General features: G+C 43.0%; 1 protein-coding gene and 1 pseudogene across 1 annotated transcript; one reads left to right on the top strand and one right to left on the bottom strand.

Annotated features, from left to right (window-relative positions):
• Window positions 1-26,185, bottom strand: opn8a (opsin 8, group member a). Its single transcript, XM_067383677.1, has 6 exons — window positions 26,116-26,185; window positions 10,044-10,337; window positions 8,582-8,913; window positions 3,181-3,468; window positions 216-761; window positions 1-174 (listed from the first exon to the last, which is right to left on the bottom strand). The coding sequence occupies exons 1-6, from the start codon at window positions 26,183-26,185 to the stop codon at window positions 1-3; spliced, it is 1,704 nt and encodes a 567-aa protein (XP_067239778.1).
• Window positions 11,990-12,106, top strand: LOC137019557 (5S ribosomal RNA; annotated as a pseudogene).
• Window positions 26,186-26,464: the final 279 nt, after the last annotated feature.

The raw sequence follows: 26,464 nt of genomic DNA, 5'->3' as shown, positions 1-26,464 counted from the left end.
TTAGGTGATGGAGCTGATGAGAGGCTGAAGGGTACCAGAGGAGGCAGAGACGATGAGATGGTTTGAGGAGGCGGGAGAGGGAGGTTGGGAGGGAACACAGGGCTGGACAGAACCAGCAGGGGCACGGACAGTTCTGAGCTGGACGGGACCAGTGGGGACACACACTGTTCTCAGCTGGACGGGACCATTAGGGATAAAAGGCATGGGGAATTTACCTCCTCAAACAAGTCCAATAAGTCCAGAAATGTTTCTGTGGTCATAACAATGCCATCCACCATGGTGATGTTGTGGTCGGGGCTCTCTTCCCAGCCCTCGAACTCCACTAACACTCCCTCGACAGCACACGATGTAACGGGCTCACGCACCTGGTCAGACACACCTAGCGGTTCACACCCCGGGGCGACGACTCCTTCCGTCCTCTCTTCAGGTTTGGTCTCATTCGTCCCGGCAGGTTGATCTCCACGGTCTGCGGTGGGCTCTAGTTTCTCCATCGTGCACGTGGTTAATGGAGGACGGCTGGTCTCTGGATGTGGCGTGGCTGGCTCGGCGGCGGCTGGAGCGGCTGGCTCCGTGGAGACTGGAGAGAGCTTTGCATTCTTCCTCTTCTTTCTTCTGGACCCAGCGGAGGTAGGTGGGTCCAGCAGGACACAGGGGAACAATTCACTGGAGGGGTATGTGGAGGAAGACGGGCGGCCTGGCCAGTTTGTCAAGCTCTGTGTTTCCGGGAGGACTGGACGAGAGTTACACTTATAATCCTGAACCTCTTCAACAAAGAATTTGGAGTCGTTTAAATACAAGATTAAATTAATTGTATCTTTTAAGGAAACATAATCGTCAGGTTCATCAAAACGGATAGTGTTCTCGTCCAGTCCGTCCAGAAACAGGGCAATCAAACGAGCATCTGACCAGTTTGTCAAATAAGCTAACTCTACGAACTATTGTTATTTTAATTTTTAAACACTTGCAGTCTATAATTCATAAACACAACTTCATTCTTTATAAATCTCTCCAACAGTGTGTAATGTTAGATTTGGCATAATTATGTTCAGATATATATTATCCTACATCCAACTTCTTGTTTTATCCATTTGTGCTTCTCTGATATTAGTAAAATAATGATAGGGATAGAAAGCTGCTGGGACATGTGTCCTTTGTGTTCTGTTCAGCCCTCTTTCTTTTGAACTGATTCAGAAACCACACGCTGCACTGTAAAAAAACAAATTTGTTCAGTTTACTTAATTCAATTGTGCAAACTCATTGCCTTAATTCAATTAAGTAAGCTTGATCTTACTTAAACCATTTAAGTTTTGTCAATTTAATTCTATATATGATCTGAGGAAGTGTACTCCCAGAGTGCATTGAGTCACAAATAAAGTAATTGCTTTGTTTTACTGTTTGTGGCTTTATTTTACAATTTTATTTGCTGTCTTGTGTCAGTATTACCCCAACAATGACAGCAAATAAAACTACTTATGTATAATAAAGAAATGTGTGTATTGCTTAAGCCATTGCTTTGAATACAAATGCATAGATGCAAGTAAAAAGATGATAGACAAGTAACCTAGCAATTGACGCAAGTAGAAACCACATGTGCGTAAATGAAGAGATAAGGGTAAGCTTTAAAAATGTAATTATTTATCTGGCTTAGCTGGCATAAAGTGGTGTATTTAGCTTTTTCCTTTGCAAGAAATAATAAAATGAGAATGAGGACTGCCCTCAAACTCTGATAGTATTGTCTCAGTCTGTTTGTTGTAGAGTGAGAATCCATTTGGGGTATCAGAAGTTGACTGTCTGAAAAAGATAGATTTTTATAAAGATATCCCGACGGACTTTACAAAGTCAGTCAAGGTTGCCAACCAGTCGCAACAGAGTGGGCCGTGGGAGTGCATTAGCAGGCATAGCTGTCCTCTGAGGGCGAAGAGCCAGCTGGTGCACTGAACGGGAGGCTAACCCACCCCACCCAGGTAGAGATCTGAACCGTAGGCCTAGGAGGAACGGTAGTGATCAGAAGTAGACCCTGAGATAATATAATCTAAGAAAAAAATATTATATGCCTACCTGACTCCTCCTGAATCTATAAAGGTAAACCTTTTACAGGAGTTGAGTAATATGAAAAGAGGAAGTGGCTCGTGACCAAGAAAGTGTTACGTGGTCGCGGCAGAAACCACCCAGGGGGTGACGCGGCACAAAAGTCTGGGACAAGGCTAATTAAATCTGTACATAAAAGGGATTTGCAAAGGACAAGTTACACTTAATTCAGCTTTAAAGGAACTGACACACATCAGATGACTCTGGTTGGTAATACAATTCCAGTGAATAGTTTTCAAATCTATTAAACAGTGAGGTACTCTCTGTGCCTTATAGCTTGTAATGGTGAGCGTGACATTTTAAAATCAAGTCTCAATGGAGTGTTTGTATTGAAGGAGTCATGCAAGCATCCATCAACAGGATGTTTCTTTCAGTCTTTGTCACCCGATGATCTGCCCCTTTCACTAGTAAATGCAGCTTTGGATGCATTATAAAGAAAGATTCACAACAATTAGTGAAGAAGAAAAAGAACAGGAGGAAGTATAACAAAGCAGTGCGGAAAATGGTTTTAATGAAAAACAGGTTCGATGGAAAACATTCTAAGACATAAAATCATTGTAAGAAAGTTTTGCAAAAAACTTCATCATGATTGATAAATCAGTCAAACAACCATTCTATCTTCTTCATAAAGCATTCATCTTTTAAAGGATTTCAATAGCTTTAATCTCACAATAATCTGACAGCAATAAAAGAAAAGGACAAAAAAAAATAAGACATTACTCAAATAAACATGGGATTGTCAGTGAACAGAGAACACAAGGGAATATCTGCATACCGGCAGCCTTTGGGACAGAGAATATCCTGAGAATATCTGGCCTGTATACAGGAATGTAGCCATGTGAAATATTTCCAATAGTTTAAAATAATTTTTCTTTGTGTGTCCTACATTAATGCAATGCTCTTCTGTAGACACGGACTTAATGCTCTTGCAGATGCATTAGCACATCAAGACCAAGTGTTTCTAGGCTGCAAAGCATCCTCCAACCTTATTTTCTTTTTATTTATTCATTGGAGCTCCTCTCCTCACCTCTCTACATATTTTTAGTGGAGACCTCTACTGTTGTGCTTTCACTCTTCTGCTGTTTTTTGTGCCCTGCTATTTTCCTCTGAGCGTTCTCCTCCTGTCATTTTGCTCACAGCATCCCAGCAGCCTTGGTAACAACATATCTGGATCTGCCGTAGCTCCCTGCGGAAAGATTTGCGGAAAATGTAGTAGACAAAAGGGTTGTACACCGTTGAGCATTTTGCGAAGAGGCAGGGTAGCAAGCTGACAATGGGCGCCACACTGTCTTTGCCCTCGGCGTGAAACATGGTCCAGAGACTGATGAACACATAGGGCGTCCAGGACACAATAAAGCCAGCGCTGATCAGGATGCCCATCTGAAACACAGTAGGGAAACATGAACTGACACCAGAAAGCAGTTAAAAGTGATTCATGTTAGACAGGCTACCGCTGTTGTAGTCTGGATTCATTTAGAGTGATGGTTCCACATGCATTTAACATTGTGCTTAAATGGCTAGCAAGTTCAGGGAAAAGTTTTCAGAAATACAAGATTACCATTTTTCCCTCACCTCCAGGAGGGACAGCCTAACATTTGACTATATGCAAGGCTACATCCTGATTCACAGCAAAATCTCCAGAGTTAAAGGTGCCCTAGAATCAAATATTGAATTTACCTCGGCATAGTTGAATAACAAGAGTTCAGTACATGGAAATGACATACAGTGAGTCTCAAACACCATTGTTTCCTCCTTCTTGTGTAAATCTCATTTGTTTAAAAGACCTCCGAAGAACAGGCAAATCTCAACATAACACCGACTGTTATATAACAGTCGGGATCATTAATATGTACGCCCCCAATATTTGCATATGCCAGCTCATGTTCAAGGAATTTCACAAGGGGACGTCTGGATGTGCACAGCTGAATCATCAGACTAGGTAAGCAAGCAAAAATAATAGCGAAAAATGGCAGATGGAGCAATAATAACTGACATGATCATTGATATCATGATATTTTTAGTGATATTTGTGAATTGTCTTTCTAAATGTTTCGTTAGCATTTTGCTAATGTACTGTTAAATGTGGTTAAAGTTACCATTGTTTATTAATGTATTCACGGAGACAAGAGAGCCGTCGCTATTTTCATTTTTAAACACTTGCAGTCTGTATAATTCATAAACACAACTTCATTCTTTATAAATCTCTCCAAAATTAGCCCGTAAAAACTGGTTCTAGGGCACCTTTAAATCAACTCTGCTCAGAGTACATATGGTCCCTCTCTAAATAGTGTTAAACTAACACTGAAGCAGAGTTAAAGTTAATGAGATAATTAAACAATTAATTAAGTGATGATTGTGCATTAGTGATGAACACCTGCTGTTAACAAGCAGAATCACTGAAGAAAAGAGAAACACAACTACAACTGACTTCAGTCACAGCCCTATTAATTGTTTAATTATCTCATTAATTTTATCTCTGCTTCAGTGTTACTTTAACACTATTTAGAGAGGGAAAATATGTACTCTGAGCAGAGTTGATTTAACTCTGGGGATTTTACTGTGTTGTCGTTAAGCCAGCTTGGGTATTTCCAGTGAACTGTTAGCTGTTCATTCTGTACTCGCTCTACATCTACACAAAACCAACATTAAAAAGTGGTTGACTTTTTAATGTTGTATTCATATTTTAATGCAGTTATCATTTACCTAATTTGCCAATAAACCAGTTTTATTGATTTCAATAAAGACAAAGCTAGTGGGACCATTTAAGAAATGCAGTGTCTGTCTGTCAAATGTTATTTTTAATTTGATGACCACAAACACTTGTTCATCCTTCTGAGATTGTCCCCATTTGTAAAACAGAACATTTCAAATTATAGGAAATTCAACATTTGATAGGAAACACTTATTTAAAAATAAAAGACATTAATTACCACTATAAGCAGCAGGTGGCGGCAAAGTAGCATTTATTTGCACATATCAGCCATTTCCTCTAAAGGCAGGAACACACCAAGCCGACGCCAACGAACTAGTGGTGACGAAAGCAGATTGCGAGGTTGGCTCACGTCGGCAGCGTCTTGGTCCAAAGTTGGCCTGACACACCAAACCGACGCTCGACAGCCGACGGCCAAGTAGCACGTCCGTTCTGTGCCTGTGTAAGATGAAATGCCTTTCCCTACCAGCAGGTGGCAGTAGCTGAACAGCCAATCAGAATGATCAGATGGCCCGACAAGCTCCGACGCCGATTCAACATGTTAAGGCCATCGGGCAGTTTTTGTTTGTCGGCCGACAAAGTTTTCTCAGTGTGTTCCGCACTGTCGGCTGAAGATGGTCCTCGTTGGCTTTTTTTCGGCCAGCTCGTCGGTCCATCTGATCATTCTATTTGGCTGTTCAGCTACTGCCACCTGCTGGTATGGAAAGGTATTTCATCTTACGCAGGCGCAGAACTGACGTGCTACTTGGTCATCGGCTGTCAAGCGTCGGTTTGGTGTGTCAGGGCAACTTTGGACCCAGATGCTGCCGACGTGAGCCAACCACACAGTCTGCTTTCGTTGCCACTAGTTTGTCGGCGTCAGCTTGGTGTGTTCCTGCCTTTATAGGGAGATGAGAGTGTCTGTATCTCTTACCATTGGAGAAAGCGTAATGGCTAACTTAAACATGTGCGGCACCTCTCAGCCTATTGTGTAATGGCAGTGACAGTGCCTGCCGTTCAAAACTCCTTCCCTGCATACCGCCTATGTGTACCACAAGAACCGGAGCATTAGCATTAGCCGTTGCATTTTTTGGCTAAAGGTTGCAGACTTGCCTTCCAGTGGCTTTGGAAAAAAGCCAACAAAGACTAACTTCGAGCACCACGCTTTCCCTTTATAATCACAGCAGCTGTCAGTCAGTGCAGCACAAGATCAATGATTTCGGCACACTTGTGAAAACTCACATTTTATTCAAGGAATCTAACTAAAAGTGCACAATAAATATTTAATTTTTGATGCTTTTATTCCACACAAAAGTGTAAAAACTGATGGTTTTGGTGTCTTTATTTATTTATTTTTTATGTTGTCTTATGTTTGAATAACTAAATTAATGCTATGCCTGACTATTTAAGTGACTATATTCTGATTATAATCTAAGTATTACACTATTGATGCTCATCTCACCGGAAGTCAGCTGGCATATATTATTGGGACAGTTCTAAAGAACACTCCGTGCATATAGTCAATACACTTACAAAACACTTCAGCTTTAAATGCAAGTTCCTGGAAAATGACAAACACACATGGGGCCATTTCTTGGAATCTGTTTACTTCCATTAGTGACCTTTGAGGAGGGATTGGAGCTTGACCTTTAACCACTTCTATGATTTGGGAGCCAAACAGCAAAAAATGTTTCCCTTAGGTTTATGTTTTTAGATTTGAAACCAGCGGAGCAAAAAAACAACAACTTTGTTGTGGCAGAAGATGGAACAGGAGTGTGAATCGGTGTCTGTCACTGTAGCAGGAAAACTGTTAAGCTTCCAGCAGATGTGTGAATGCTCCAGGGTTTGCACGTACAGTGACCCCGCATGTTGTTAAACACTTAAAGGACAAGTTTGCTGGTTTTCAACCAGCTTTGTGTTGTTACAATGGAGAAAGAATGCACATTGTTCATTTATACTGGCACTGTAACAATACAAAGCTGATTGTAAATCTGCAAAATTGTCCTTCAAGTGTTTAACAACATGCAGGGTCACTGTACGTGCTAACCTTGGATCTTCACACATCTGCTGGCAGCTTAAATGGGTTCTATTATGCCCCTTTTTACAAGATGTAAAATAAGGCCCTGACCCAAAAGGCAAACTTCATATGCACTTTAGTTCTTGTGGACTTAAAATGGCTGCTGTGTACGTGCACTGGTGCGAGCTCCGCAGCAGACTTCCTTCCACCAGTCAAAGCAGTGTTACGTTACAAAAGTGCGGACTTGTAGGAAGACTGTGAGTGTTTAGGATGCCATTTTGGACAGGGCCTAAGTCTCTGGAGTCTCCAGAGTGTGAATGTGAAGTTTTAGCTCAAAATACCCCACATATCATTTATTATAGCGTTAAAATGCCATGTTTTGGGTGTGAGCAAAAACGCAGTTTTTGAGCGTTCCCTTAAATGCAAATGAGCTGTTGCTCATGGCCTTCTTTCCAGAAGAGTTTCAAGAACTTGTACTCATACCAGTAACAACAAAACAGGACAATATCGCTCAACAAAAATTACAGAAAGGGCGTTCATGTTCATGTCAATTTTTAACTGGGAAACTCTTGGTTGGAATGACATGAGGGTGAGTACTTAATGGCAGACATTTTTGGGTGAACTAACCCTTTAATTTAAGCTTTTACTCGCATGTAAACATTGGTCAGCAAACATAAGCAGAAGCTGAATAACTCACAAGAACAAACTTATTCCAGAAGCTTAAATGTGCTGTGTAACGCACGAGAATGAACCTCATTGGTTACACTTCTGGAAGAGGTTTGTTCTTGTGCATTATTCAGGTTCATACTGAGCCAGCGTTAGGACTTAAACATGGAAACTGCATAGGAGACTGACAGGGAAGAGGAAATTTTGTTGAATAAAGTCATTGTTTTTGTGCACAAAAAGTATTCTTTTAGCTTTATAACATTAAGGTTGAACCACTGCAGTCATGTTGGCTATTTTAACAATGTCTTTACTACTTCTCTGGACCTTGAATGTGGTAATTTCATTGCTTTCTTTGGGACATAAAAAAAAAATTCATCAAAAATGGAGGTCTTGTGGGTTTGGAACGACATGAGGGTGAATACTTAATGACGGAAATTTCAATAATGGTTGAATTAACCTTTTAAATCTGTCATAACAAGTGATCGATTCTCTTCAGAAAATTTGGATTAAACCCCTTGATTCATATGGATTAGTTTTCTGATCTCTTTATGAACATTTTGAAGCATTATTCATTCATTTTGGGTCAAACTAACCCTTTAACGTCCATACTTACTCCTACCCTTAAAACAATGCAAATATAGAGTTGGTAGCACAATCTGATAGGTAACATTATTTGTTTAAAATGTACAAGACTTTACTTTCTTTGGGACATTTCCTTCAAAAATGAAATTTAACCATGTCTTCAGTGACTCAAGATGGCAGGAGTCTAAAGAGACTCTTATGTTCATTGGTACATCCCAAAACAGCAATAGTAATGCCTCTTTGGTGCAGACATTGTAAAACTCCAACTGCTACAGCGAGGACTCCTCTCACTCAGGGCGGTGTCTATGCTAATAGGACAGATCGTCACTGGCTGTGGGTGGGGCTTCTCCCTAAAATAATGTCATTATTGTTTATGCTGCTTCTGATTTATGGGAATTATAAAAAAAGTGAGTGGATTCTTACTATAATAGGCTGTTTTTTTTTTTTGCATGCACTAAGGAGACACATTGGTGTTCAAACACCTTATCAAATCAAAAAGACAAGCTTCCAAAGTAAATGGCTCTTTTATGGCCCCTTACCATAGTTACTTTTCTTTCAACAGCCCCTGAGTTGGGCAGGTTATCATTGCTCTGGATAGACCGATAAGCCTGGTGGAGCTTCCAGGCGATGCCAGTGTAGGAGAACAGGATGACTCCACATGGGATCAGGGTGCATAGGATGGCCAAAGACATGATAAACGAAGAGCCGTTTAAGGAGTGCTGGTACCCGGCCCAGTCCACAGAGCAGGCCAAGCCGTAGGGTTCCGGCCCATATCCGCCCCATCCCAGAAGAGGAAACACTGCCCACAGCAGTGAATAAAGCCAGATGACACCAATCAATATACTTATAGTTTTTCTCCGAAACTTGCTTCCTGGAACACAAAGACAAAAAAATATTTGACGCTGTTTTTTACTAAAGGAAAGATAATTGAGAGGATTTTGTTTGTCTGTGAGGAAAAGTCAAGACAAGACAAGGTAGCAAATCCCATTGCCAATAATCTATTTTTCCTCATTTAGAGTTTCTCTGTAAATGCAGAGAACACGTGAAGGTAATTAGATCACAGATTAACTATCATTATGCCTGATTCCCCAATGACCTTTTCATGCATTAAGGATAATTGCTGGGCTTGTGTTTCATGTTTATGGTACAAATTAATGACCCCATTAAAAAGTACATTTATTTAAGAGTCTACATAGTACATACAGAACATTTTAAAAGCTCATTTTGAATAATGAATACAGTTTTATATATATATATATATATATAAAGGATCACAATTGTCTGAGCTTGTCTAGTACTGTATTGTAAATCCACAAAAGCTTCACAGACAAGCAAAAACCTTTATGGAAAGTGTACATAGTGTTGTCAATATGAATATATTAAACTATCGACTAAAAATTAAGAGCATATATTTCTTGGAACTAAAAAACAGGGACCAATATGCTAATGAAGGACATTTCAGCATTGATTTTTCACAGGTGTTTTACCAGGATTTGATGTATGGACTGGATTGTGTTTAAGGGTTAAAGGGTTAAAAGAATGTCTTTTAACGGATAATGTCCTGGCAGAAAGTTTTTCCATTTTTGTAGAGATTTTTTCTTACAGTGTATGTATTTTATGCATAAATGTCATAACTCAATCGTCCGGTAAAACAATAGACTTCAATCATAGTCTTAATATTGATTGCAAGCTCACATTCAGATCTGCATCCATACAATCAACAACCAATGGAAAGAAAGTCCCCGCCCAACATATTTTCAATAATCAATTTCAATCAGATGTAGAAGAAAATATTGCTTCTTTTTGCAGCATTTTCTTTTTCATCAACCATTGAAAATTACATAGCACAGTGGAACCCTTTATGTTCCGTGACTTCCTGGCATTTGCCAGTGTATTATTTATTGCTTCCTGCAATTTGTGATAATTCTGCTTTTAATGTTTCAAAATGTTCTAAGATGTTGTTTGAATCTCACTTGGGACCTAATGTGATCAGCACAGTACCTGATTTTGGAGGGTTTCCAGTCACCAGGTATCTCACTAACCCCATGGCGGCCAGAGTCATGATGCTGGCCACGCTGAAGATCATACCCATCAGGCCATAATACAGGCAGGAAAGGTCACCTCCAATCCAAGTGTGGTTGAAGGCAGAGGCGATTGAGAGTGGGTACATGCTGAGAGCCATACCAATGTCAGTCACGGCCAGATTGACCGTGAGGAGCTCAGGAGCTTTCAGAACACTGTGACGCCAAGCGGCTGCAACCAGGACGGCTGCGTTGCCCAGGATAGAGAGGAAGGCTGGAGAAAAATGAGAGGAAAACAGAGTAAAAAATCAAATTCCAGATGATTACATTATCAATCAACTAACCATCAAGATTGTTTTTGATTTATGACAAAATCCCTTTTAAGGAACATCCGTTCACTTGGTGGCCATAATTGCAGCACCGCAGGACAGCTATTTGGGCATCCAAGACTAAGTCCTATCTATTTGAAATGGGAAATCCTGAAATCTTAAAAAAAATGCTTGCCACACTCACATTTACATAAGCATATTTCAAATAAGCAACAACAAACTGACATAAACCGTCCCATAAATGTTGTCCAGGGTTGCAGTTTCTCTCATTCATTATAATATGAGAGCACCGTCTCGATATTTCTAAAGTCTCTGTTTATCCTTCCGGCTGAATTATCCTGACTTGAACTCTAATGATATAACATTACATTCATCCACCACCAATGCCAAAGAATTTAAGTAACAAAATAAACGAATTTTAAATTATTGGAATTAACTTTAAATTGAACTAATTATTATTATTAGTTATTAAAACATAGCAGAAAACAAAAAAGCTAATTATTTCAGCACGCGCGCACACATACTACTGTACGTGCCAGCGTGGTTACGTTAGTACGTGCGTTTTCAGGCCAGAACAGGTGAATGTAAAATCATCACAGCATAAAAATCATCTTTTCAAGATGATGTATTTAAAATATATGTACATAGAAAAGTATATTCGCATTTAATTCGTTCATTTCATGGTTTTTGAAGCCAACTACTCATGGTTTGACAATGTTTAGCCTATACATTTATGGTAATTATATTCGACAGTTTGCCTTTCACCTTGATTATTTTCGGATTTTTGTTTACATTCCATCAAGAGCATCATAAGGTAAGGTTTTTATTCACTCATATCAGCGGCTTCCTATAATTTTTGGGTTTTTTGACTGAACTATGTACAGATATGTGAAACATTTTACTCATTCTCATCTGTATCGTTCATCTTGTCGGCCCTAGAACAGTTATTTTACAGTCAAACGCTTGTAAACGTTTTAAATCTAAAACAAATCAGTAATACATTGATAAATAATCACAGCATGTATGCCTTGTCGATGTACTTTTTAGCCACGTGTCTTGGCTACTTTTTTTTTTTTTTTCTACTTTTCTAGTTGGGTCACTGTGATGTTTTATTCAGTGTTAACAATGAGATTATGTGGTTTTTATAATCAATTAACACTGCTTTTGTCATTTTTTTACAAGATGGACATAATCTGCCACCAAAAAAGTAATTGGGTTTAACCAAAATTTCACTTTTACCAAATGCCAATATTTTCAAATATTAACATGCTGATATCTTGCTAGTTAGCTTTCTAGCAAAAGGACATTCAAACCTTTTATATTTAGTACAAGTTTTTAAAATATTACAACATTTCCATGTTTTATAGCGGTTGTACCGAATGACCTGATGTTTCGGGACATGCGTATGAGCAGGTAAAAACATGAATTTTTCAAATAGAGAAGCCGCGTCCGAAAACTGGAAAATGCTGCCATCGGAGGACACATTTTAAGGTAGGAAGGCATCAAGGCACGTCCGAATCCAATGTTAGCTTCACTTTCTGTTTCCTGAGATACCTTCATCTGATCGATTTTTCAAGGCAGCATAGATGTATCCTTAGCCAGCAGCCATATCACCCTGTAGCCCAAGACCGGTTGCCTACTGAAGCTAAGCAGGGCTGAGCCTGGTTAGTACCTGGATGGGAGACCTCCTGGGAAAACCAGGTAGCTGCTGGAAGAGGTGTTAATGAGGCCAACAGGGGGTGTTCACCCTGTGGTCTGTGTGGGTTCTAACGCCCCAGTATAGTGACGGGGACACTGTACTGTAACAAGCACCGTCCTTCGGATGAGACATTAAACCGAGGTCCTGACTCTCTGTGGTCGTTAAAAATCCCATGGCACTTCTCGTAAAGAGTAGGGGTGTAACCCCGGTGTCCTGGCCAAATTCCCTCCATAGCCCCTTACCAATCATGGCCTCCTAATAATCCCCATCCATTGAATTGGCTCTTTCACTCTCTCTCCTCTCCACCTACAGCTGGTGTGTGGTGAACGCACTGGCGCTGTTGTCCTGTAGCTGCCGTCGCATCATCCAAGTGGATGCTGCACACTGGTGGTGGATGAGGAGAGACCCCTGATATGATTGTAAAGCGCTTTGGGTGTACAGTAGTACATATGAATGCGCTATATAAATGCCTCATTCATTCTTAGCTGCCTTTGATATCGCACAATCCTGTGTTTTCCATTCTGTGACAGAAAAATAAAGATGGCGTCCGAAAATGCATTTGCTGGCCAGTTTGTGAGTAAATGTACATTTTTGACCAACATTTTCCACTTTTGATGTCATTTCTAGCGAGAATTTACTACTGTAGTTATTAAATATTTGTTTAGTTCTCACCAAAGCTCGTGCTATATTGCTGTAGATCAGTGGTCACCAACCTTTTTAAGCCCAAGATCCCTGACCTCGACCTTTATGAAAGACAAGATCTACTTGATAGAAAAAGACAGCCCAGATTGTATTTAGTATTTTTTTCGTGGCCAATTTAGATTCTGATTTATTTATTTATTTTTACAAGCAAATTGGCCGATTCTGATACTGGTTGCAGATATTTATTATTATTATTATTATTATTATAAACAAAAATACATAGCCATTTGAAATTAGAGGGAACCACTGCTTTTTAATCACAATCCAAACAAAGATGCTATCACATTGCACGAGCAGTTTTTTTTTTTTTTTTTTTTTTTAATTAATTGAGATTTAATTTCAAGATTTAAAGCAAAAACTGAACGGCCTGACTTTATCTTTGTGAAATTATATGCTACACAAAAAAGCTTGAAACAAAAACAGCAGGCTGAATGAGACGCAGATTCACTCTCTGACAGCAGGTGGCGCTTATGGAGCAGCAGCGCTACAGTGTTTCCTTGGTTACCGCTGTGTAAACAAAGCTGAACTGCACTAATAATTAGCTACTTTATTCAGAGGTCAGAGGAAAATAAAATGCCATTACCATCGAATTTTTTCTGAAGGCAGTAATTCCTTTTAGAGATGCATTCATATAACCCTTCACCCCTAATTCAATATTTATATTTTCTTCCTATATTTCAAGCATCGTGAACAGTGAGCTGCTCTGCCTGCTACAGAATTGTCTCCTCTCTGCGTCCGTCTTCAGCATCTCTGGCCTCTTGTTTACGGCTGTTTTACAGACTCGGACATGATATGGGCTATTTACCTTTATCACTGTCCCAGTAGCTCCCGAAAATAACTGAAAAATAAATACAAAAATACAGTACAAAGACTGGAGAAATGTAATATATTTGTGCACTCATATTTCTGTTATTTTCGCGAGCTACTGGAACAGTGATAAAGATCGACGGGTTGGCGACCACTGCTGTAGATCATTAAACTGTTACGCTGCCTCAGAAGTCTGTCCGAAATCCAATTTCATGAGGTGCCTTTGTGTTCAAACGCTGACTTACAAGTCATTGCTTGATAAGGCAGTGAGGCAGCAAGTCAGCTATAGGTTTTCGGACGCAGCCAGAGTTAGTTACTTTGCTTCATGACCATGTGGACCTTTGCAGGTGTCTGAATGATGTCACATCCTGTCACATGATATTGACCGCATGACTTGATCCAAAATTGTCCCTTTATATTGGTGACATCAATGAAATTAGTTTTTCCGGACATTCTTTCTCATAACAAAGCCACAACTTCTACACATAATTTTAATACCATTTTGCACTGTTGATATATGATGTTATAAAAAATATATACATTTATTACATTTTAAGATATTTTAATCACAAATGAAATGGCTGTATTGGCCTTTGGACGGTTAACCCGAATGACCTTTAGACACTTCAAAATCTTTAAACTACCTTTATATGTAGCAAAATATAATTAAAACCTTTTGGATTCAATAAAAGAGATGTAGTTGTACTACCTTACATATTTTGGATGTCAAATCTTTGCTTTTTAAATTATTATTAAGACCTTTGGACAAAAAAATGACCCTTCAGTTCATTGATCCAGTTGAAACGTGTATATAGTTGGCCTACTCGTGAATACATATTTTGAAAACGTAAAAGATCCTAACCTTTTATTTTGAGGTTCTTTGTCTATAGGGTCAGACTCTTGAATTATTTCGCAAATAGGTTGTTGGCCTGTAGCTATTATGGTACAGTCTCAGCTCTATGTGGCCAGTTCAACTCTGGCTGTTTACAGTATATGCATGCCATTTTATAAAAACAAAAACAAAAAAACAACAATGACGACAAAAAAAAAAACCCTGGAAGGCCACTAGCATATATTAGAAAAATCTAAATGTCACTGAGCAATCATGGTGACTCTTCAACTGAAAAGATGTGCTCATACATCATCTATGCTGGGATGAAAATTCACCCAAAGATCAATTTCGCAGACCCTGGGTTGAACAGCAAGGCATTTCATTTCAATCTAGCCGACGGCAGTAAGAAAGCAGGGCTCTTCTGTGGTCAACAGAGTTCTTAGAAATGTTTCAAAGAAAACTTGTCAGTTGAGAGATTGTATCTGCTCTTGTAGATCAGCAGTAGCATACTAACATTAAATTTATGTTATTCGGTTCCCAGCAGCTCCAGTCATGGTGCCTGATGTGAAAAGAAAAAAAAAAAAAAGGAGGTAAAAGTCACACTGTGGTAAAAGTGTTTGAGGTCATAACACTGTAGTTTTTTGCAAGGAACCGTGTGAAAATAAGTCGATACTCTGCTAATTGTATGCATAGGTACATTAGGGGAGTTTTGCAAAAATGTAGGCAGATGCATGGTTGATTTTATTGGTTGCAGCCCATTATGTAATGCAAACGAAGCACATCCTCAATTTGACAAGCTAGATACACCAGCAGTTAAAAGCTTGCCCAATATTACAGTTTATTAAGTTTAGAAGTTTATTAAGTTGTTATTGCGATTAAACTGTCAAATACACACAAGGTTATTTCAAAAACTCAGTGAACTTATATCAGAAGTTTAGACTATATTTAAAGAGACACACAAAAACATCAAATTTTTCTCACTCAAAAATTGGCATTTTCAACATGGTATAATAAATTATCTGTAGGGTATTTTGAGCTGAAACTTTACAGACACACTCGGACACCTTAGACTTGTATTAAATCTTGTAAAAAGGGGCATAGTAGGTCGCCTTTAAAGGCCGTTTTCTCAAAATGAGTTTTTTCTCCTACTGAAATCTCCACTTCAGCAGAACTTACATACACCAGACTTTACAGTTTTATTCCTGTCTATATTTTGAAGGTTTTTACAAAGGGTGTTTGTTGATCTGAAATTTGCCTGATTTTATATTCCTATTTTTTTCTGGCTGTTGATAGTATTTTTTAATTTATGGAGCGATTTAAAAAGAGATATCCAAAATCCCCTCTGCAAAAACCTTTGACTATAATATGTCAAATAAATAAAATAAATGAATGAATAAAATAAATGAACAAATAAATGAAACAAAAATTTTGAACCTGACTTCATCCAATATTCAGATTTTTGTTCTTTGCAAATTTGTGCATATTTAATTAGATAACTCCTCATTTGCACATTTAAACATAATATTTCAGAAAACTTGTAATACAAAAAATGTTTGCAATTCCTAATGTAATCAGTCAGCTGGGGAAGTATGGTGATATCTATTAGTTATTTTTTTCCCCCCTATTCCGCTGGGGTATCTTGCCATCACTGACATTTACCTATGTCAACATCTGTTCATTTCAGGTTCATAAATAGATGTATAAATACAAACAGGGACAATAACCTTATATGACAGGGTTAAAACAGATTCTCAGAAAAGCCTAACAGGTATTCTTTGAAGCTGTCGTCGCATGACAACAGATGCACTCTGACATGAATATGTCATTTCAATGCTCTTGGATTGATAGCAGTGAAAAAACGCAGGCAACTGCTAATTAGAAAAATAATTACAGCATGTTTTTTTTCTGCAATCTGATTTTTCAGATGCTGTCTCCATTGAGGTGCCAAAAAGTAATTAAGCAAAAGAACAATATAGCTTCCTTTCCTCTTTTTAAGCTCACTCTAATCAAACAAAGCGCCTGCACGTGGCATTGCGTCTTCGGCAGAAAAGCATTAAATTGATGTTTAATAGTGTACTAAGCAGTTAAACTGTTTACATAACTAGGTTCTAAAGATAAGATTTAATGCTACTTCTAAAGCGCTGCACATTTTGTTGTGCTCCTGCAGCTGTATTGTATGTCAGACAGAAACGGGGAAAATTCATAAATCACTGTCAGATATTTCTTGGTGCATTCTTAGAATTTTCATGGATCTGGTGTAAGCTGTAAACACAGTCAAGTGAGCTGTCTGTTACAAAGACATTCATCAGATTTCCTTTCTACAGCTCAGTGGAGTCACATTCTCTTGAGCACGTCAGGTGGGCGCAGGTCTGTCCTCCTCTCTGCACGCACTGTGTCCCAAAGCTGAAAAATGCTGCCATCAATAGGAGGGCTTTATGCATGCTGAAGTCTAGTTTTTATATCACATCCTATCTATTAAAATGCCTTAGTGTGTTCCGTCTAAGTATCTTTACCTAGATGCACACTAAAATGTTTTTCAAAGTTAAATAAAACAGCAGATTGTACATTTTATGAGAAAATCTTTCTTTTTACTTCAAAATTTCACATTTAATTCAATGTGGTACTTGCAAGTTTCTTTGTAATTATTTACTAGCAATTTCTGAGAGAAAGTAATATACCAATATTTTTTAGTGTACCACAATCTTGTTTTTTTTGAAAGAATATGTATGGAAGTTTGTTTCCACCATGAAATAAAAAACGTCTCGGTTACGTATGTAACCCTCGTTCCCTGAAGGAGGGAACGGAGACGTACGTCAGTAGTGACCGACGAATTGGGATATCGCTTAGAGAGCCCTATCATCTTCGTGTAAACTAAAACAAGCCAATGGAATTGGCGTGCGATATTTGCATAATGCGCACCGCCCCCGTCAGGTGTATATAAATAGGAAGTAGATGCAATCGCACTCTGTTTTTCGCTGAGGAGACAACTGGTGTCCGCGCTACAGCGAGGGTACAGAAACTGTGGCGACGGGACGTACGTCTCCGTTCCCTCCTTCAGGGAACGAGGGTTACATACGTAACCGAGACGTTCCCTTTCAGTCGGTCACGTTCGACGTACGTCAGTAGTGACCGACGAATTGGGATCCCAACTAAAGCACCACAGTTACGAAACCCCTTCCAGTGCCCAGCGCAAGCTCAGCCGCCCATAGCACCGGCTGGCGGTGAAGGGGGCGAGCTTACACCGAGAGAGTCTACTGCTGTCTAACCACTACCCACTAAGTAAACTAGACACACTGGGGAAGCGAACCCGTAAGGGACGCTGCGGAGACCACTACCTACCCAATGGGGGAGGAGTTTACGTGGGAATACACACATGGACTGGCCCGGAGGGCAGTACGCATATGGAGTCCCTGGGATGGCTCCACCTGGTAGGGGGAGACTCATCTGACAGGTGACAGCAGAGCTGGCTCTGCTAAGGGAAAGACACGGACTCGGCCCGAAGGGAGTTTTAAACCGTGGAAAATAACAAATATGGGACCGCTCACGTAGAGGGGTCACGACATATGGGCCCCAGCCAACAGACAGCGTCAGCGACGGATGTAGGCCTGGCATCAGACACTCCGCAATGTCCGAGCCGAAGGGGGAGGCGGAGGAACTCGACAGGGTTCGCCAAGCGGGGAACACGACTGGAGTGAAAGTATGCACGTATCCGGCCAGAGGCGGGAATGGCATTGCAAGCCGACACTTAGAGTGGGTACAACACGTCTACCGACTAGTGGATGCGAGTACACGTGAGGATACCGGCTCTACACGTAGGCTATAAAACCTAGCGAACGTGTTTGGTGTCGCCCAGCCCGCAGCTCTACAGATATCTGTCAGCGAGGCGCCATGAGCCAGCGCCCAGGAAGAGGCTACCCCTCTGGTGGAGTGGGCTCTCAACCCGAGCGGGCAAGGCACGCCCTGGGATTCGTACGCCAAGGCGATGGCATCCACTATCCAGTGGGCCATCCTCTGCTTGGAGACAGCCTTTCCCTTCTGCTGGCCTCCGTAACAGATGAAGAGCTGATCTGAGGTCCTGAAGCTTCGCGTTCTGTCCACGTAAACGCGCAGAGCGCGGACGGGACAGAGCAAAGCTAGGGCTGGGTCTGCCTCCTCCGAGGGCAGCGCTTGCAGGTTCACTACCTGATCTCTGAAGGGAGTGGTAGGAACCTTGGGCACGTATCCAGGCCGGGGTCTCAGGATGACGTGAGAATCACCGGGCCCGAATTCTAGGCACGTTTCGTCGACCGAAAATGCATGCAGATCCCCTACCCTCTTCAGGGAAGCCAATGCAACCAGAAGAACCGTCTTAAGAGACATTAGTTTCAGGTCGACTGATTGCAAAGGTTCGAAGGGATGACCCCGGAGAGCTGTGAGAACCAGGGTCAAATCCCAAGAGGGTACGGAGGAAGGGCGAGGAGGATTCAGTCTCCTGGCCCCCCTCAGGAATCTGACGATCAGATCGTGTTTCCCCAGGGACTTACCCTCAACTGCATGGTGATGTGCGGCAATAGCGGCAACATACACCTTGAGGGTGGAGGGAGACAGCCTTCGCTCCAACCCATCTTGCAGAAAGGAAAGCACGGATCCGACCGAACATGATCGGGGGTCCTCTCGGCGAGAGGCGTACCATTCGACGAACAGGTTCCACTTCAACGCATAGAGATTCCTAGTGGAAGGAGCTCTAGCGGAAGTGATGGTGTCTACGACCGCTTGCGGGAGATCACTCAGAACCTCCGCATCCCGTCCAGGGACCACACGTGGAGGTTCCACAGATCGGGACGCGGGTGCCACAGGGTGCCCTGTCTCTGAGTCAGGGGGTCTTTCCTCAGAGGAATCGGCCAGGGAGGTGCTGTCGCGAGGAGAATGAGGTCTGAGAACCAGGTCCGAGTGGGCCAGTACGGAGCCACTAGCAGAACCTGCTCCCCGTCCTCCCTGACCTTGCACATGAGTTGTGCGAGAAGGCTCACTGGGGGAAACGCATATTTGCGCAGACCCGGGGGCCAGCTGTGTGCCAGGGCATCCGTGCCGAGCGTGCCGCCGGTCAGGGAATAAAACCACTGGCAGAGGGCAGTTTCCGGGGAGGCAAACAGGACTACCTGGGCCTCGCCGAAATGCTGCCAAATCAGCTGGACCGCCTGGGGGTGGAGCCGCCACTCGCCCGCAAGTGGATGCTGCCGTGACAGCTCGTCGGCTGCACGGTTGAGCACACCTGAGACACGAGTGGCCCGAAGGGACCTCAGATCCTTCTGACTCCACAACAAGAGATGGCGGGCGAGTTGCGACATGCGACGGAAGCGTAGACCACCTAGACGGTTGGTGTACGCAACGGCCGCAGTGCTGTGTGAGCGGACTAGAACGTGCTTGCCTGACAACAGCTTCTTGAAGCGGGCCAGCGCAAGACGAACCGCTAGCAACTCGAGGCAATTGGTATGCCAATGCAGCTGAGGCCCCGTCCAAAGACCTGTCACTGCATGCCCGTTGTACGTGGCCCCCCATCCCGTGGCAGAGGCATCTGTGGAGACCACAGCGTGCCTGGACACTCGTTCGAGGGGTACTCCGGCCCACAGGAACGAAGGGTCCAACCACCGGACAAGGGTGCGACAGCAGTTCGGTGTCACGGGGACACGGAGCGTGCCGCACTGCCACGCCCATCTCGGGACCCGGCCGCGGAGCCAGTGTTGAAGCGGTCTCATATGAAGCAATCCGAGCGGCGTTACCGCGGCTGCAGATGCCATATGCCCCAGGAGCCTCTGAAAATCTTTCAGTGGAGCCGCTGTCCTGCGCTTGAGCGAGCTCAGGCAGTTCAACACCGACTGGACGCGCGCCTCGGTGAGACGCGCAGTCCGTGCGACCGAGTCTAGCTCGAGACCGAGACAAGAGATCCTCTGCCCGGGGGCGAGTTTGCTCTTGTCCCAGTTGACCTGAAGACCCAACCGGCTGGGAGCTACAACCATGTCGGGTAGGACTTTGTACTGACATGCCCGACCCTCGAACGCAGACCGACCTAGGAAGGGTCTGTGTCGAGGCAGAATCGAGACATGAAAGTACGTGTCCTTCAGGTCTATTGCTGCAAACCAATCCTGGGGACGGTCCAGGATTGGCCGTAGCCCACCGCCCTTTTTCGGTACAATGAAGTAGGGGCTGTAGAACCCCGACTTCATATCGGCTGGAGGGACCGGCTTGATTGTATCCTTCGCCAGGAGGACAGCAATCTCCACCCGGAGAACAGGTGCACTGTCCAACGACACCTGAGTGAAGTGGACAGCCCTGAAGACCGGGGGACGCCGGGCGAACTGAATCGCATAGCCAAGTCTGATAGTACGAATGAGCCAACTGGACAGGCTGGGGAGCGCTATCCACGCTTCCAGACACTGAGCCAGCGGGACCAAAGGCACCACAGACGCACCGGGGGTGGGCAGCAAGGCAGAGAGGGACCCGACTCGGACGGCTTGGGAGCGGCCCGGAGTGGGGTCGGACTCTGCGAGGCAGCAGTGTGCATGGGAGACGGCGCACGGGACGCGGTCTGCGCCATCACACTGCCGCCTGCTGGCGAATGGGGAGGGAGCTGTCAGCGGCGAGGCGGAGCCTGGCACACTGGCAGACACCCCTTGTTGTGACCTGGAGTTTGAGGAAACTGCTCTTTTTGTGGCAAAGTGGGTACTGCTGGACTCCGGAGAGCCAGCGGCGGTAGATGGACAGCCGCCACAAAATCCCCCCCGGCCCTCCTCCGGGGGTGGGAGAGCAGATGGAATACTCTCCCAAAGGGCAGGAACCTTCCGCTCCAGGTCGCCCGTCTCAGGGCCGAGTTTTCCCCAACCGCTTGCCACCTGGCTTGGCAGAGACGGGCTGGGCACCACGTCCGCGACCGGCACCCTGCTGTTTGGCTGGTGTAGGCTGCTGCTTTGCCGACTTAGCAGGGGCGGAGGAAGACGCAGGTGGGCGCCCTCGGCGACGAGCGGGCTGAGGCTGAGCCACGGGCGGCTGGGTGGAGGCAGCAGCGGACAGCCGTGGCATGACATGTCTGATAGCCTCAGCCTGCTTCTGTGCAGCGGAGAACTGTTGGGCACAGCTCTCCACCGCGTCGCCGAAAAGGCCGACCGGAGACACGGGGGAATCCAGGAACCGATGTTTGTCGGTCTCCCTCATGTCTGCCAAGGTCAACCAGAGGTGGCGTTGCTGGACTACCAGAGTAGACATCGCCTGGCCAACAGAACACGCTGTCACCTTCGTTGCCCGGAGGGCAAGGTCAGTGGCAGCGCGCAGCTCCCCAAGCAGCTGTTGGTCAGGACCTTCCTGGGGCATCTGCGACAGCGCTTTTGCCTGATAGACCTGCAAAAGGGCCATCGAATGCAGGGCAGAGGCAGCCTGCCCACAGGCACTGTAAGCTTTCTCAGTCAGACCGGCTGAGAATTCACAGGCCTGGGACGGGAGACGCGGCTCACCGCGCCAGCCAGCGGCCGTTGGACACAACTGCATCGCAACAGACCGCTCGACTGGCGGGATCCTCGCGTACCCCCTGGCTACCCCGCCGTCCAGGGAGGTGAAGGCGGACGAGGGACCAGGCCCTGTACGAGCCCCATACGGAGCTTGCCAAGACCTGGTCACCTCATCGTGTACTTCCGGGAAGAAAGGCATTGGGGCGGGACGCTGGATTTGACCAGCGCGACCCCCCCCCCCAAGTACCAATCGTCCAACCGAGATGGGCCGGGACAGGGTGGAGGGTTCCACTCAAGCCCGACGCACAAGGCGGCCCGGGAGAGCACAGCCGTGAGCTCGGGATCCGACTCGGGCAACGCTACCGTCCCGGGCGGCAGCGCGTCCGAATCTTCCCCCGAGGACTCAGGCTCACCTTCCGATGCAGCGATCGACATCCGATCCGCTGCCGGCACACCAAAGGTAACGGCTGGACAGTCCGTAGAGGGCCCAGCGGAAACCAACGGTGGCACGATGGGTTGTGGTGCTGGTGAGGCGGCAGGGGCCCGAGGAGCGTTTCCGTTCGGCGGGGGAGCCCTGACCGTTATCCCCAGGTCGCCCTCCCTATACAGCGCCGTACCGTCATTCCGGTTCCCGGGGCCGGAAAAAACGGTCGTACGCGGCATAGGAGAGGGGACTCCCGCTTCCTGAGACTTCAGGAAGGAGAGCCTCGACCTCAGCACTGCGATGGTCATGTTCCCGCAATGGGAACATGAACCATCCACAAAAGCTGCTTCAGCGTGCAGAATGCCCAAACACGAGATGCAGCGATTGTGCCCATCAGCAGGGACCAGGGAACGACCGCACCCATCAACGCACAGACGAAATGACATACTGTCAGGGTTCGTCTGTAAAGCTCTTTTAGAAGGGGAAGTCAACTCACTCGTGCTGAAGCACCCAGGGAGCGACGCGATGTGTCAGGTACACCACTCCCTGACACACAGAGGAACCGGCCCAAATCGCTACACACACACTCTTTGTGTTGCTGTGAAAACAGCAGTTTAGAGCTTATAGCTCAGCTCCTCGGACACTCGCGACCTCACTGAACGTGCCCTCTTCACCAGCACCGATAGCTCGCTGTAAATCCTCTTCTGAGGCAATGTTTTAGAATAAAACAAACGAAGAAAGGAGTCTTCTAAACAGGACACCAGTGAATGGCTCCGAAGCGAAAGACAGAGTGCGATTGCATCTGCTTCCTATTTATATACACCTGACGGGGGCGGTGCGCATTATGCAAATATCGCACGCCAATTCCATTGGCTTGTTTTAGTTTACACGAAGAGGATAGGGCTCTCTAAGCGATATCCCAATTCGTCGGTCACTACTGACGTACGTCGAACGTGACCGACTGAAAGGGAACCAACAGTTAATTGTGACTTTTTATCTCACAATCCTAATGTTTTTTTTTTCTTTCAGAATTGTCAGAATTGTGTGATATAAAGTCAGAATTGTGAGTTCTAAAGTCAGAATTGTGAGATATAAAATGGCAATTGTGTTATGTCCAATTGCGAGATATAAACACGCAATTCTGAGAAAAAAGTCAGAATTGCGAGTTTATATCTCGCAATTCTGACTTTATAAGATGCAATTGCCAGTTTATATCACGCATTTCTGACTTTATATCACAACTTGCAATTGTGAGTTTGTATCTTGCAAATTCTGAGAAAAAAGTCAGAATTGTGAGATAAAAAGTCAGAATTGCATGATAACCTTATATCCCACAATTCTGACTTTATAACTCACAATTTTAAGTTTAAATCTCGCACTTCTGTGAAAAGTCAATTGTGTGATACACTCACAATTAAAGTCGCTATTACCTTTTTTAATTTTTTATTTAGTGACGGAAACAAACATCCATAAAATATAGAGTGTAACAATGAAAAAATAAATAAATGGAATGTAAATGTTTTTTTCTTCAGTTTATTTCTTGAAATATTCAGTCACTGAAATTGAATTTGTTCTAGATCTTTTCAAACAAATGTCCATGAAAGTGATATCTGTGTATAATATTCATGGCATTTCTAGCTGTTTCAATAAGGATGCATGATAATAATAATAATTTTAATGCTACAGCTGACAAGTCCAAAAGTGTCCAGTAATAAAAATTCTGTACAATTTTGACTAAATATATTAAAAATAAAACCCTAAAAACTAAAATAAAATGTTTTAAATGCTTCAAGTGAATTTAGGCAGCATGTACAGCCTGAAAAATGCACATTAATTTTGAGATTCGCTACATTTAAGTGTTCTTAAATTATAAGTGTTTTGAATGAGCATGCATAAATAAATATCCAATCATTGACGAATAATGATAAAAAACCCCACTAATATCAGCCAATAATTTAAAAGGTACTGCCGTATCATGCATCCCTAACATTAGATTTTATCAGTTAGATTTTATATTTTTTGTACTGAGATCATTTGGATGTCTAAGTATTTCTTTTTAAAGGCTTGTTCTAGATCATTAGACAAGGCATTAAGGTGCTGCTGAACCTGTTTGAGACCTTAAGTGGTGCCTTTTTACTCAAATACTGGATGTTAAGCAATGCAGCTATCATAAGTTTCAGACACAACCGTGTTCTCTTCTCTCATTCTTTCCACCATCAGAAATGCAAAGCATCTGCAATGATTGTGTGGACTGCTAGAGATCTCATGTAAAAATCTCTTATGTTATTGAGCTAGTGACAGTGAATGTACAGTATGTCAAATTGAAGATGAGAAGCACATCTTTTAGAGCATGTCGTTGTGTCTGTATTTGCATGTATTTGAGTGCTGGTTGCTGAGTTAATCTCTGAAGTGATTCATTAAATCCATTGCATAGTGGCTTTCAACACCTAGCCTATACAGTTAAATGCCTGGGAATTTATGTAACTTGTCCACAATAATTGATGGATCTATAAAAACAGACTTTGGTTTCCATGGCTCTCTGACATTTCTCTCTATACATTGCTGCTAATAATGGTGAATGACATAATATACCAATGACACAACCTCCATCTAGATTTAACGAATAAAAAATTATTTGAATGCGACCTAGGACAAAGGCTTCATTTTTGCACGTTAAAAAAGTAATACGACCTCACATTGTGTCAATTGCGTTTACATACTAAAAATTGGGTTTAATTTTCTGCATTTTTCTCATCCGTAGCAAGCATTTTGAGAGGCGTTTTGACAATTCTGAGCCACCATACAAGCGAACGGCAAAATCCAGAATGGCGTTTGACAAGTTGATACACTTCGTCTCACAGCACAAAGCACTGTATGACAAACAAAGTGTGCAAACTCTGCCCCTGACATCCTGAAGTAAACTTTTAATTGCTCGGGATAATCCCGCAGTTCTTTGATAAAGAGGTGGAACTCTCCCTCCTCTCTATGCAATCCCAGGATTGGATTGACCCAATATTTCTTCTTTCCTCTTCCCTTAAGAAGAGAGAGGACAAAAAAAATCATCTGCTTGAAGACTCTATTTTGTGCCGGACGAATTTTTATGATGATGAATACGAAAAAATGCATATGAAAATTTCAGACTGTGTGCAAGGACCTTTACATAGCACACAGAGTCGGGTATGAAAGTAAATTTTGTTGCCATGAGGTGATCAGTGTTTTCCATCTTATACTAAAAAGCTGTAATAAATTTGTGTTATGATTGCTGTATATCAAGCCAGACAGTCATACAGTAGGCTGTGATTTGCTGGCATGCACCCTCAATGTTGTGACTAAATCATGGAGAAGGAAATTACTAATTTCTAGTGATAACTGTGGTATCACACTGTGGCTCTGGGGCAAAGAAAAATGAAACATGATATTTGTGCCAATTCCTTGTGTATAAAAATACTAGACAGAAATTATGTACACAGTCTAATGTAAGGTAAAAAAAAAAAAGTTTATAGATGGATCAAACAACTGCATATGCTTTGTGTGAATGATTTCTCATTAAGGTCTCATTTAAACTAAATGCATATTATGCAGATACCTCAGAATATATTTTTCACCACTGACAATCATTAATACTTTAAAAATAACCTGGAAAAAGGTTATTGCAACTTTTTGTCACTCACTTTCTTCATACATTACACATACCTAGGTATAATTCATAGGGTTGTCATTAATATTGAAAATGTAAATCCTCACTTATATTTCAATAGTAGTATGAAAAAGCAGTGCTTACCAACCACCAGCAAGAACGTCCCCGCACCATAATCAACAGCAGGAGACAGTTTAGAGATGTATTGATCCATTCCAGCTTCTCAGTCTGAATTGTCTGTGAACATCATCCTGCGATTTTCAATTTCACCTCTTCTTCGTGAGAAAAAACACTCCAATTTGACATCCTGTAATCATAATTATTAGCACCGTGCACATAATTTTCCCCCCACCTTTTCATTCGGAGTAATCCCTCTTCGTAGACAACCTCCAAAAACTCATTCACCCGTGTGAGCTTGCAAAGGAATCATAGAGAACCATCCTGTTGATTAGGATTGCAACTGTCACTGGTGTGACAACGTGACAGTCCGTAG

Source organism: Chanodichthys erythropterus, chromosome 4 (genome assembly GCF_024489055.1).
Source record: "Chanodichthys erythropterus isolate Z2021 chromosome 4, ASM2448905v1, whole genome shotgun sequence".
Lineage (NCBI taxonomy): Eukaryota > Metazoa > Chordata > Actinopteri > Cypriniformes > Xenocyprididae > Chanodichthys > Chanodichthys erythropterus.
Note: the sequence above shows the minus strand (reverse complement) of the source record. Positions and strands in the feature narration are given on the sequence as shown.

Coding starts and splice junctions, on each gene's coding strand:
- opn8a (XM_067383677.1), bottom strand. CDS start 26,185: ATGGATCAATACATCTCTAAACTGTCTCCTGCTGTTGATTATGGTGCG. Junction 8,914..10,043: donor TGGAAACCCTCCAAAATCAG/GTACTGTGCTGA, acceptor TTTGTGTTCCAG/GAAGCAAGTTTCGGAGAAAA. Junction 762..3,180: donor GCTCAGAGGAAAATAGCAGG/GCACAAAAAACA, acceptor TTTGTTGAAGAG/GTTCAGGATTATAAGTGTAA.